At 36.5% G+C, this 13,802-nt stretch overlaps 2 protein-coding genes across 5 annotated transcripts; one reads left to right on the top strand and one right to left on the bottom strand.

Moving 5' to 3' along the window:
- The first annotated feature begins 2,300 nt into the window (after positions 1-2,300).
- LOC116104861 (probable magnesium transporter NIPA6) lies at positions 2,301-6,824 on the top strand. Of its 4 annotated transcripts, XR_004123967.1 has the most exons (10): positions 2,301-2,669; positions 2,957-3,013; positions 3,113-3,203; positions 3,434-3,594; positions 3,676-3,803; positions 4,142-4,279; positions 5,061-5,153; positions 5,233-5,350; positions 6,185-6,509; positions 6,669-6,824. XR_004123967.1 is itself a non-coding variant. In XM_031391290.1 (9 exons), the coding sequence occupies exons 1-9, from the start codon at positions 2,462-2,464 to the stop codon at positions 6,313-6,315; spliced, it is 1,125 nt and encodes a 374-aa protein (XP_031247150.1). In that variant the 5' UTR covers positions 2,301-2,461; the 3' UTR covers positions 6,316-6,627. The 4 variants fall into 4 exon arrangements, 3 of the variants coding, with proteins under 3 accessions (XP_031247150.1, XP_031247151.1, XP_031247152.1); XM_031391290.1 differs by lacking the exon at positions 6,669-6,824 and having other exon boundaries at positions 6,185-6,627; XM_031391291.1 differs by lacking the exons at positions 6,185-6,509; positions 6,669-6,824 and having other exon boundaries at positions 5,083-5,153; positions 5,233-5,319.
- A 1,347-nt stretch (positions 6,825-8,171) lies between these two features.
- Positions 8,172-11,142, bottom strand: LOC116147012 (G-type lectin S-receptor-like serine/threonine-protein kinase At1g34300). Its single transcript, XM_031432441.1, has one exon. It carries the CDS (start codon positions 10,955-10,957, stop codon positions 8,432-8,434), a length of 2,526 nt encoding a protein of 841 aa, XP_031288301.1. The 5' UTR covers positions 10,958-11,142; the 3' UTR covers positions 8,172-8,431.
- Positions 11,143-13,802: the final 2,660 nt, after the last annotated feature.

Raw genomic sequence — 13,802 nt, 5'->3', positions numbered from 1 at the left:
CGACGATACGACGACACTGGAGAAGAAACACCCCTAAATAATGCAGTTGCCCGATGCATCTTCAAGGGGACTAGGTAGACAAATTCAAACTCAACTTAATTTTAATCCACAATCCTCAACTCTCTCAACATGTCAATACAATGCATATGTTGCACGAATAGCAAGATATATAATTGCTATGGACTCTCCCATTTGTTTATTTGAAAATCCTTTTTTTATTCATATGGTTAAAACTGCATTTTGTTCAGCATACACCGCTGTTAGTAGAAGTACAAGTAGAAGAGATATACTAAAACTTTATAACAAAATAAATAATAAACTTAAAAACGAATTTCAAAATTTTAGGAATATATCTATTGCACTTACATCAGATATATGGGCTTGTATATCAAAAACCGATTTTTTAACTGTCACAGTACATTTCTTAGATCATAATTGGGGTTTACAACAAAAATTGATAGGTTTTAAACCATTATATGAAAAACATAGTGCTGAAACTATTTATTTTACAATTCTTGAAGTTTTGCAAGAATATTTATCAACTGATAGAGTTGTAGTGCTAACGCTTGATAATGCAGCTGCTAACACTGCGGCAATCTCTTTATTTGAAAAGAAATTGGATCCACGTGGTGAAGGCAAATTTTTTCACTAGAGATGTGTTTGCCGCATCATCAATTTGATAGTTAAAGCAGGTTTAGATGCTATACATTCGAAAATGGAGAGGGTGCGCAGAGCTATCAGATTTATCGTCAGCGATAGCAATAAAAGATGGCAGGAGTACGTCAACTATTATAAGCAAGAGGACCCACCGTTTCGACCTTTGAAGTTATGTACAGACATGTCTATCCATTGGGAACTCCACCTACCTGATGTTGGAAAAAGTTTTGCCAACGCGAAACAAATTACAGATTTCGTCAACCGAAAGAACCGTCCAAAGGAAGTTGTCAGCTATGATGATTGGGCAGTTTGTGAACTTTTTTATTCATTTCTTCAATTTTTTTATAATGCTACTAATACATTAAGTGGTATTTATTATCGAACTACTAATTTAGTGTTAGATATTTTACTTCAAATTTCTAAAACTTTTGCTCAATATAGATCTAATAACATTTTAAGTGAAATTGTTTCAAAGATGGAAGAAAAATATGAGAGATATTGGTTAGATATTCCCTTCTTATATAGATTAGGTCTTGTTCTAGATCCTAGGTTTAAATTACATGTAGTTAACTGTATAATTACTAAGATATGCCATCATTTAGGACATGATTATACATCTTATTTGACTAACTTTAAACAAAAATTGGATAGCCTTTTTTCTTTATATGAGAATAGGTACAGTGGAAGTGGAAGTGAAACGTTCAGGAGAGAGGATCCGAACCTTAATGTAGCCCTCCGTCAAGGATCAAGCAAGTGGACGTATGTGAAACGTGATGGAAGTAGCAGCTCCAGCTCATACATACATGGACCAAATGAGCTGAATCGTTACCTACAAGTGGACCTGTCCTATATGACGATGAAGGAGCAACATGATATGGATATTCTTCAGTGGTGGAACCAACATGAAAGTCAATTCCCCATTGTAGCCCAAATGGCACGTGACATTTTATCTATGCCGGTTTTTACAATTGTATTCGAGTCAACATTTTCAACGAGTGGTCGAATTGTTGAAGACAGAAGATGTTCTTTAACCGATGAGATAATTAAAGTGATAACGTGTTTATGGGGTTAGTCATGTAGAAAGAAGACTACAACAGCACCCTGAAGATCCCGAACTACTCGAACTCTTTAGGAATAATGATTTAAATGATGTAAATATTGTTGATGATGAAAATGAATAATTTCATTAAAAATAATTATTTAATTGTTTATTTGTGAAATGTGAATGTGTGAAACGTGAATTTATGTTAAAAATTAAAATTAACTATTAATTAATTTATTATTTTTTAAAATTAATTAAATTTTTAAAAACTTACTAATCTACCCTTAAAAAATACTAAAAAACTTTTATAAAATTTCGTTTCGCCCCCAAAATATAAAAAAAGATGGGCGGAGGGGGGGGGGGAATTGTCCAAGCCCACAGGACTAGTCTTAAGGACCGGTTCGGGTCCTTATTTTGCTCATGGGCCTGGGCCGGTCCCAGGCCCATGAGCTATGGGACCAGTCCCAAACGGGCGGCGGGCCCAGGCCTGCTTGGGACCGGTCCCTGCCCACCTCTACCTAGGACAACCAGTCAACGGCAATTTACATATAATAATAATATAAAACATGGCGTCCAAAGCCGGTCACTGCTGACTGGTAGATGGACAAAAAATTCCCAGAAAATAAATAAATAAATAAAAATACAATTAAGAACTCATCGCAACCTTCCTGCAATCTCGATCAATGTCTCCAAGTAGTTAATTTTTATGCAAAACTTGAGTTCACTTCTTGATGAAGCTATTTATTACTTGTTTCACTTGACATGAACACAATTTCACCAGCCATCAATGTGCAATGGCTTATGGCTCCCTCTTGGTTGACTTCAGAACCAACTCTCTCCACCTCTTCTACTTCCACTAATAACTTCAAAGGGTTCATTCTTGCAGTTGCCTCCGGTGTCTTTATTGGTTCCAGCTTTATCATCAAGAAGATTGGCCTCCAACGGGCTGGTGCTTCTGGTCCTCGTGCCAGTAAGTTTATAATTACAAGATTCTTTGTATAGATTTAATGTTCATCAGTGTTTATATTTAGAGTTTTGTCGAAAAATGATTTCTTTATTTGGGTTTTTCAATGTTAAGGAAATATGATTTGTAGCATCAAGTAAATTTGCAGATTCTTAACATGGGAAATTAAAGAATTGTATGTTTTGAAGTCTTTTGTGTTTTGAGTCAGTAGCAAAGTTGATGTTGAGATCTAAATTCAACTTTACTTATTTGAAGTTATTGTAATGGTGGATTTCTTGGTTTGCAATTTCAAGGTACTGGTGGATATGGCTATCTGCTAGAACCACTTTGGTGGGTTGGAATGGTCACTAGTAAGTACCACATTTTTAATCATATTGATGGTTTGTGTCTTCATAATTTTGCAATGTTTTGATGAGATTTGAATTGGGGATTTGCTATTCTTATGGCAGTGATTGTTGGGGAATTTGCGAATTTAGTGGCTTACATTTATGCTCCCGCCGTGCTTGTAACACCACTCGGAGCATTGAGCATAATTGTCAGGTGACTTTAATTTCTATACTTTAAATCTTGGTGAGGCTTGTTTGTTTGTATTGGATCACATTAAAATTGACTTCGATTTAGCATTTCTAGTGATTTAGCTGTGGATTTTGGTCTTCTAAATTTAAATTTGATTCTAAAAATGGTAGTATGTGGAGCAACCAAAGTGTAGATTTCAGGTTTCAGATGAAAAACTTTGATTGTGGTTTTGATTGTATTCATTTCATTTCCAGTGCTATTTTAGCACACTTCTTCTTGAATGAGAAATTGCAGAAAATGGGTCTTCTTGGATGCGTTTTGTGCATAGAAGGGTCTGTATTGATTGTGCTTCATGCCCCTAGCGATCAGAGTCTGAGTTCAGTGGAGCAAGTCTGGGAGTTGGCAACCCAACCAGGTTAACTGTTGAAATAGTCGTTGCTTTGTCATTGTATCTTTTGAAACTTTATATGTTCATTGTTTTATGTTCTTGCTCCAGCTTTTCTCTTGTATGTGGCTTCGACAATAGCTGTCGCATTGGTACTGATCTTGTATTGTGAACCACGCTATGGACAGACAAACATATTGGTTTACCTTGGCATATGTTCTGTAATTGGGTCATTAACGGTTAGTTTTAATGTTTCTTTTTTAACTGAGTGATGCATATTCGATCCCCATGTCCCCTGAATCTATGAACTATGATCCATGGTATATTTGGAGATGAATAACTGATGTCAAGTACACAGTTTGAGTGGAATAGAAGAAACATGTTTCTGAGGCCCGATCTGAAATGAAATGCAATTTCAAAATTACTTATGTAAAGTAATGAAATGATGGATATATATTATGTAACTGTTGTGATAATTTTTGCCATGTTATTTTAGGCAAAAAATCCCTTTGCTCTTTTGATGCATTTGAAGGAGAAAGACAGCTTTGAAATATGACATGTTGCTCTCTTTTTGCAGGTTATGAGTATTAAAGCCATAGGAATTGCAATAGAACTCACACTTGAGGGTTCAAACCAATTGGGACGCTTCCAAACGTGGATATTTCTTATGGTTTCAGTTACGTGTATAATTATTCAGTTGAATTATTTGAACAAGGTTTGGAACAACTACCTCTTTCTTTTTCTCTCAGTCTCTCAGTCTTTGTTTTGATTTGTGATATGAATTTGTTTTCACCAAAGTACAGATAAACACATATCCTAGCAAGCAGAAAAAAATTCAATAATTTTCTTTTGCAGCAAAATTCTACCCTGTTAACTTTAGGTAAAATATAGTCTCCTTTTTTTGTCTCCTAAGTGTTTTCTTGCTTTATGGTAGCTAGGATCTTTAGGATTTTGATTTTTTGGTTTTTCGCATTTTATGATTTCATTGTGTACTGTTGAATGGTTCAACTAGTGGTTGATAAACTTAATTCTAAAGATCATTCTAATGATCTAACACTTAAAAGGAAATTTGGATTTATAAATTTATTGCATTTTACACGGAAGGTATTGGAAACTTTATTGTTCATTTGTCTTGTGTACTTCAAACTGGCTTTTGGTTAATATCTTTTGAGTGCATTAGGATCACAGAATTTTATAAGAGGCAGTATTATGGAGGCATACCATATGCTCAGCCTGATTCTTATCTTGAAATTTGGGATGAGTCTGTGATACAATAAAGCCATTTGCTTTATCCCACCCACGCATTATTTAAAGCTCTTAAAACAGGCAGTATTATATAGACATAATAGCAGGAAGAAGATAAACATGTGATTGGAAGTGATTAAGAAGATCAGATATGCAAGATTTACAATATGTTGGTTGCATCTTTTTACATATTAATTTGTTTTATTATTGTCTAGCCGGGATTTTGGAAATAATGTATATCACTAACCCAGGCTTTGGACACATTCAACACAGCAATTGTTTCTCCAATCTACTATGCTCTATTCACATCGTTTACAATCCTTGCTAGTGCGATAATGTTCAAGGTATCTATGATTCCTGAGCTGGAACTATATGCTTTATCTATTTAAAGTTATAGTGCTACCATTCTTTTATCATTTGTAGGATTGGTCTGGCGAGAGTGCTAGCAGCATTGCTTCTGCACTCTGTGGATTCATTACTGTGCTTTCGGGTACTGTGGTTTTGCATAGTCAAAGAGAACCTGATCTACTTCCTGTTACAGGTTTGACATTATGAACTGTTTGGAAACACACTACATCCTCTCAACCTAGTGTTATCATATCACTGTTTGTATTGGCCTAATGTTCACCACTTAGCAATTAGGCATTACAACAGGCTTGGCAATTATGGATTTCCCTAAAATTAAAAAGTCTAAATAAGTACTGTTTATCGAGTAACATCTTAATAACATAATTATAAAATCATGACGTGTTCATGTTACTTTGTCAAAGTATCATCATTTCTTTATGGCGAAATCTGTTTCCACACCTGATAACATTATTTCTGGATCAAAATTCTAACTCGCCTAAACTCTAATTTTCTCTTCTATTAGCATCATTCGCTGATTTTCTGCTTACTGTTTCAAATTTTGGACATCTCTTGATGTGTAATTCAGTGTAGGATATCTCTTAACCCTCTAACATAGCCCTATAGGTCTAAAATTCCAAACTCAACCCAAGCATGATATCATGTTGCTCAATCGTGCATGTCATGTTGTTAAAGTATTCATGCTGCACTTTACAATGTCCTTCCATGTCATGGTCTGAGAAAATAATTTGTATCGCAGCATAGTACCAACAGAAATGATCCATTTGATACCTCTACACTTGAGGTAATAAGTAGTTAGCATGTGGTTCTACCTTAATCAGTCATAATTTAGAAACCAAAGCCATCCTTACGTATTCAGAGATATTCATACAGTCTTCATTTCTATGTTTTGGTAAAGCCTTCTAACTTATTATGTAGAGGGGACATGGATAAATTCTATTTCTTTTGGAACGACGATTTTTTCAAAGTAAGTATTTGAATAATCTGTGGCCCTATCAAATACATGCAGATATATATTCATCTTTATCCCCTCAAGTATCGTGGCTTATCAAAGCAAATGGCAAAACATGGAAGCAGGAAGTTGATGATGACCTATTTCCAGATTTTGACACAATTCTTAAACATGATCATTTCAAATAAGATGAATGATCTCTTGACACACCCATAGGTTTTTTTTTTCTTTTTCTTTTTAACCTACTAAAAAGTGTACCCACAAGTGGAGAAAGCCAGCAGATGTTATTGTATTTTCTCAAGGTTGAATTATCGAAGGCATTGCTAGAGACTGTTTGATTCCTCGGACAGCTTGAAGTTCAGTGGATCAAAGGCCAATGTTGGTAATAATTTCTTTATATTATAGTTTATGAAAAACAGTTTTTTTGCCACACCTTTTTGTATTATAGATTTTGTAACATTTTGACTATAGCATTGCACTACAGAAGTAGATTATATGAATGCCCCATTTTTTATTTCTTCTGAGTCAATTTCTGCTGCAGGTCCATCTGTTTTGTGTACACAAATGATTGACATCGGTCACCAATTAAGAAAATGTAAGAATAGTTGTGTTTTTGGCTCCTCTGTTTTATAATCTAAGCTTCTTGCTACTGCTGGTGTAATTCTTCTAGTTTGGGCATCTTTATGACATGCTTTATTTTTTAAGAGAATTCAATTTTGCATAAACTATCCCCTGACTTTCATACCATCTCCATTGTTCATCGCTGATTCAATTGCTTATGCAAACGTAATGTACTCTGTCTAACCAGTTTGTTTATGCTGTAAATAATTGGTAGAATACTTGACAAAGGTCATAGATAAAACTGCAAAGAATTCACGGGGCTGGTATTTCGAACAATCTTGCATGGTGCATAAAAGTCACCGTGGCAATTGACAGTCAGAAATCCGATTCTCATTCAGGAAGTAATCAACAGTGCGCAGGACCAGAATTTAACGTGTTACAGAACAAAATCACCCTTGTTTCCCTTAGCTAAGCTTGGCTCAAGAGCCTGTCTTCACATCACCAACCCTTAATCAATCAACATTAGAGAAGAAGGTAGAAATTGGAAGAGGACAAAAGAAACTAACAACTTTGGTTTATATTGGCAGTTCAGTTAGTATTTGAGAAACGACTTACAGGGTATTTCAATTACTTTCTCAAGGCTTAGAGCAGAAAGTTAAAAAGGTGAACAAGACAGTGGATACCATAAAGGAAATGTGACTGTATGATATTCTTTGCAGCAATTTAGCAAGTTTTATGATGAATGACACCAACCAATCTATAATTATCATTACGAAGAGCAATCTTACATATCACGAATGTGATTAGCAAAATCAAGAGAATTGTCCATTGTTAGAAGGTAAAGGTATAAGGTCAAAAATCCTGATTACCAATTTTGTAAGCTTCCAAACATCGAAGCAAATTGCTTAAACTACTGTTAATAACTTCATTTTGGCCATCAATCACGGATAAAAGACAGAAGAAAACTTTAGGATAGGTTGTTTACTTTATCAGATAAGGGTAAAGCAGTGTTTTAACTAAAGATTATCTATCAAAGTCAGTTTTCACAAGCATCATTTAAAATATTAGGTGTATTTGTCATTTTCAAAAACCTCAAGGTGTGTTGCAGTTGTACTTAACCCAAACCTTATTAAAAATGAATTATCTCAATATTTATCCCAAAAAGGCCACACAAAATCCAAAAGTGAAAGATATCTCAATCCTGCACATGATCTTCAGCTGCCTCACTCTAACATTGACACTTGAATTTGGAGTATTACAAATCTAGCTAAACCTTCCCCAAAATTCACAATTTAGACAAGGACAGAGCAGCTACATTTAAATATCTTAATTTAATGCCACTTTGACTTTCTCTTGCAGCCATGAATCCATTTTGTACTCATTGAGACCTCACTGTGTTAGAAAAGGATATTTCACCAAACTTGTCCAGCTACTTTATTTAAGAGGTAAAATTTTGCAACTAAATTATAACATTAATCCTGTAACAGATTACATTTATAAATGATAAGTACAAAAAGGCAAAGATGGGATAAAAATGTTAATTACATAATTTCTTGAGTGAACTGAGAAAGAACTTGTACAGGCGATTCATACATGATGGTACTACACCATATTGATTATACACTATGGATACTCAAACATCGATATCACATTTGAAATTTGAGAAACAACTCTTTCTATGATATACAGATTCAGGGAAGTAGAAACAAAACCAGTCGTTGTGCTAGAAGTGTGAAATGAGCTTCAGTTTGGGTTGGATGGTCGTAGTAGAGATGAAGATGTCCTCTCTAAATTTCTATCTGAAGGTAAAGGCGAAACTCCGATTTGTAATGATGAAGATGAAGAGGGAGCTGGTGCTGAGGCTGAGGCTGAGGCTGCGAAAGTTGAGACAGCACTGAAATTACTGCTCATATTCATGCTGGGTCCGCTTACAGAACCTTCCGTGAATGCCTTGGGTGCTGGTGGCCGCTCAATCTCCATAATTCCTTCTAGCATTTGAACTACTTTCCCCATCATTGGCCTCTGAGATGGTTGCTCTTGGATGCACCAAAAGCTCACCTGAATTGCTCTCATTACTTGCTCTATGTCCACATCTTCAGCTAACCTTTTGTCAACAATGCCCTTGACATTCCCCTTCTCAAACTCTTCATAAGCCCAAAGAGAAAACTTTTTCCGATTAGTTTCTGGTGAGACTTCAAAATTCCTTCTCCCACTCACTATCTCCAACAAAACCATCCCAAAACTATAAACATCAGATTTAGAAGTTATTGGAAGATTTGCCAGCCATTCTGGTGCCAAATATCCTCGTGTACCTCTAACACTTGTCAAAGTTCTGTACCTATGGTCCTTTGGATTTATGAGCTTTGCGAGGCCAAAATCTGACACTTTTGCATTGTAGTTTTCATCCAAGAGGATGTTTTCTGGTTTTATGTCACAGTGAACAATGCAGTCTCGACACTCCTCATGAAGATATGTAATTCCCCTAGCAGTACCAAGAGCAATGTTAAACCTATACTCCCAATTCAACAATTTCCCTGATTGCTCTTCGTTCACAAAAAGGAAGTTATCCAGAGACCCATTTTTCATGAACTCATATACCAGAAGCCTATGCCTTCCTTCAGAACAAAAGCCGACCAATCTCACCAAATTTAAATGATGGGTGCTACTAATAGTAGCAACCTCCATCCTAAACTGTTTTTCGCCTTGCTCAATCCCCTCTAGTTGTTTCACGGCAACAATTGTTTTATTAGCAAGAATCCCTCTATAAACAGCCCCAAAACCTCCAGCACCAAGCTTCTCCTTAAACCCCTTTGTTGAGCGTTCCAGCTCCTTATATGAGAATTGCACAGGTGCACCAGAAGCGTACTCAAGAAGCGCGTATTGGGCTGACAAACCACCAAATTTAGGACTATTTCTGCAGCACCAGTACCACAAACCACCCTCCAATGCAACCAAAACCAAAAGGGTAGCCACGACCACTACTACAACAATCCAAGCACGCAACCTCCAACTTTTTCTATCATCCAAAACCTGCATATTACTTGAAGGGTTTGGTACCACCGGTCCACAAACCTTAACGTATGAAGTACTAGGAAGCGCTGGATTCTCAAACCCACTCACAAAATCTGGCGTTTTCAAGTAACACAACCCTGTCCCATCTGATAATGAAGTAGAAGCAACACAAGATCCGGTAACTAAACAATTCAATCTACAAGCCGATATCCCCACAAAGAAAACCTGAGACGTCAACTCAGGTGCAAACGTCAAGAACTTCGTATGCGGCAACTCCAACATAGTAGCACTCCCAGGACAATCCTCAATCTCCACTTTCCTCTTACACCCTTGCTTACTATCATTAGCATCAACCAACTCAAAATTCTGACTCGGACACCCGCAAACTGGATCCGAACCGGTATCATTGTAACTACAAATACCCATATTTCCACAATACCCAAAAACTTGACACTGATCAGTAACAGCAGCCCATCTTTTAGTAGTAGTCCCACTACCTCTAGCAGAACTATAAATCCTCAAATTCCCATCAGTATCCAACCTCAAAAACCTCAATATATCACTCCCTTCTGCATAATCACTACTATAAGCCACAATAACTGCACTAGGTAACGTTGGATCAACTATAGATAAAATCCCTATAGACTGCAATCTTAAAACCGGCGAAGTTAAATTAGACTCAATGGATGAATTTAAACTATTATTCCAATAAATTATACTATTATTCCATTTCAATGTAAGGTTCCCCGATTGAAGAAGAGTAAAAGAATATTTCCCAGATTCCAAGGCTTTCCTATTAGTAAAATTCTGAGAGGGAACAATAGTATCACTGGGGTTATCAAACGAGGACCAAACTGAAACAGAATTGTTACCAAGCAGCACAAGATTGCCGGAGTCATCAATCGAAGCCGAAGAAACGTTCCGGTTCTCGGTGTTGGAGTCCCAGACGGTTGCGCCGGAGCCGTTGACGAGGCGGAGAGTCCCACTGGAGAGCAAATGGAAGGACCCAGATGAGTCAACGGCGCGTTGACTGGCTTTCCACACCGGAACTCCACCGGCATAACTGATTGCGGCGAAGAACGCCGACGGGCCATCTTGAATGAAAGAGACTGAAAAGGTGCCGTTGGGAGAGGACCAAGACGCGTTCAAGTTTGAGGCGTAGAGGGTCGAGCCCAGCGGAATGGTAGCTGATGAGAAGACGAAGAGAAGGGTTAAAGAGAGAAGTGTTAAAGATAATTGGGAGGTTTCGGGGGGCATTTTGAAAGTGGAAAAGAGTGATTTCAGTTTCAGTTTAGTCTCGGATGTTTGTATGAAGAGAACTGAGAAGTGGGGTTGGGTTTAGAGTTAAAGGGGAAAGAATGAGGAGGATGGAGAAGAAGAAGGAAGGAAGAAGACTCTGACTAATTCAAAGTTTTGATTTTTCTGAGGTTTGATTGGAGTTTGGTGAGCGAAGGAATGGCAGAGTTTTCATTTTCCCTGCCAGTTCTATGTGGGAAATGAGTAAAAGTATGAAACTGGGTTTAGTTTTGGATGATGACATTTTAGTCCCCCGAGGCCGAGGGCCGAGGTTTAACAAGGATACAATTTTGTCAATTTCAATTTTTAATTCAAAGGTTTTAAATATTGTCATGGACCACCCTTGCCAATTTCCAAAATTACCCATAATATTGAATCATTCTTATTGAGAGAAAGACTATCCAATTAAGGTTTCGGTCAACAATTGTCTAGCTCTTGCATTTTAAAATNAATTACCACTATAGTTGCTTAAGTGATTTCGGATCGCTTAAGAGATCTTGACTCTGCCTCGTGCAAGATCGCTTAAGCGATCTGAAATCGCTTAAACGACCAAGAGCAAACTAAAAGAATCTCTTAAGTGATACAAAAGATCACTTATTATATATGTGATTCTGCCTCGACAAGATCGCTTAAGCGACCAAGAGTAAACTGAATCAATTGCTTAAGCGATCATGAGTGCGATCATGAGTAAAACAGATTAATCGCATAAGCGATACAAATGATCGCTTAAGCGACAGTACAAGCAATATTCCCAAAACAACGTACCCTTTCTTCGCCGACCTCCTCCTCGTCGCCTGAATCCTCGGACGACTCCTCCTGGCCTGAATTCTTGTCGGACTCCTCCTCCTGACCTGAATTCTTGCCTGACTCCTTGTCTTCAGAACTGTTTGCCGATTCTTCCCTCTGTTCTTGTGCCGTCGGCGTCTCCTCTGTGTGTGGACCACCTTCATTGATCGGATGATCCACCGGAGCAGCCATTGAACTACTTGTGCCACTGGAATCTAGGATTTGAAGTGGTGTTGGGTTTTTCTCCTCATTGTGAGTGTCAGCCATGGTTTTGGATTGAATTTGGTGTCAAAGTTTGCAGTTTTGATCGGAAATGTGAACTATATCGTCGGAAATCGCACAAATTTCGTTTAGGGTTAAGGAATCGATTTTACGGTTCAACAAATCGATCGGAAATCGAGCCTATATCACCGAAAATAGGGACTGTATTCGGTTTAGGGTTCAAGAAATTGATTTTAGGGTGCAAATTTGTAGGTTCGATCGGAAAAAATTGCGTCTTCCTTTGGTTCAAGAAATCGTTTTTTACCCTAATGAATTTCGATTAGGCGACGTGAATAGGTGGGGCTTCTTTTGAGAAATTTCAAATTTTAAAAACTTTTATTATTTCTTATTCGGCCCACATATGTTTTAATCTTTTCATTTTAACCCATTTTACGTGTTTAATTAATCCTAACTNAATATTGAATCATTCTTATTGAGAGAAAGACTATCCAATTAAGGTTTCGGTCAACAATTGTCTAGGTCTTGCATTTTAAAATACTAGATTTACGCTTCTTGAATTTAACATACGTTAATCGATTAATGGGAATGTTTTTTCTTTTTAAAAACTATAGTACTCTTTATTATGATATGTTACGAGTTTTAAAGTTTGGATTTTGCCCTCTTGCAGTCTGTTTCTCCTTTATATTTGTTATAATTAGGGGGTATACTCAATACCTCGACAATGGACCTGAACCTCATAAGGTAAATGCAATTAACTTACTCTCACTTAAATGCAATTAATTTTATTATCGCTTGACAAACAAACAAAGTGAAAATAAAAGGCTTTATTTGAATTTTTCTTACAATAAATATATATAAGTATGATTCCATTGGTGGTGCATATAACTCACTCTAGCAGCTTTTGAAGCAAAAGTTTGGTCAGTTTTGGTTGTTACAATGGTGAAGAGTTTAACGGTGGTGAAAAAGGGCGACCTCTATCGTTTCCTTAAGAGAAGGTGGTAGTTCAATTAACCTTGGGCCAGATATCTAGTAAAAGCGACCAAGTTTATGGTGATTAGGACAAGATAGAGTGGTTTATTATGTGGAGAAAATAATACAATAATTGACGGCAGTGTACCAAATTTGTATACCGAATGACGTGACAAAATACTGACGGTTGATTAATTTTAATTTAATATTAATCAATAGTCAGAATTTTGTCACGTCATTCGATGCACTACTATCGGTGGCTGTAGCATTATTCTATTATGTGGTGGTGGTGAGACTTAATTAGTTATCAGTGGTGGTGCTCATATAAAAATTTTCATAATTTTGATGGTAAACTCTTTTTTCGAGTTGTTGGTAGCATTAAAAGGGAATGATATTTATAAATTAGTTATCAATAGGCCTTTTTTTTTCTTTTTTTTTTTCATTCAAATTTTACTTTTGATGAAATGACTCTCTTGTCCTCGACATGACGACACATGAACTTTGACCATTACTTGACTCTTGGTTTCATTCGACATGGGGAGGTTTATTGGTGTTTCTTAAACCTTAGGGGGGTAACTGTACTATCATAAAACTTTTGCGAGATACGTAATTTAATTTTTGTTTGTGGCAGAATTTTTAATTTTCTTAAGTGTCTTAGATTTTGTGAATTCCCAACAACATCCTCTTTAACAATTTATTACGTTGTTCTTTAAATATTATATTAATATTACAAATAATACTAAATATGTTACTACGTTCAATATCAAACAACTGAATTTATTATTTTAATATGAATAAATGAATATACTCAATCATTATTATATGATGC

This window comes from Pistacia vera, unplaced genomic scaffold (assembly GCF_008641045.1).
Source record: "Pistacia vera cultivar Batoury unplaced genomic scaffold, PisVer_v2 Contig487, whole genome shotgun sequence".
In the NCBI taxonomy this organism is placed as follows: domain Eukaryota; kingdom Viridiplantae; phylum Streptophyta; class Magnoliopsida; order Sapindales; family Anacardiaceae; genus Pistacia; species Pistacia vera.
Note: the sequence above shows the minus strand (reverse complement) of the source record. Positions and strands in the feature narration are given on the sequence as shown.

Excerpts from the sequence above, each read along its gene's own strand:
- LOC116104861 (XM_031391290.1), top strand. The coding sequence starts at position 2,462 with ATGAACACAATTTCACCAGCCATCAATGTGCAATGGCTTATGGCTCCC. Across the intron at positions 3,204-3,433 it reads GCATTGAGCATAATTGTCAG|TGCTATTTTAGCACACTTCT; the intron begins GTGACTTTAATT and ends TTTCATTTCCAG. Across the intron at positions 4,280-5,060 it reads AGTTGAATTATTTGAACAAG|GCTTTGGACACATTCAACAC; the intron begins GTTTGGAACAAC and ends TCACTAACCCAG.
- LOC116147012 (XM_031432441.1), bottom strand. The coding sequence starts at position 10,957 with ATGCCCCCCGAAACCTCCCAATTATCTTTAACACTTCTCTCTTTAACC.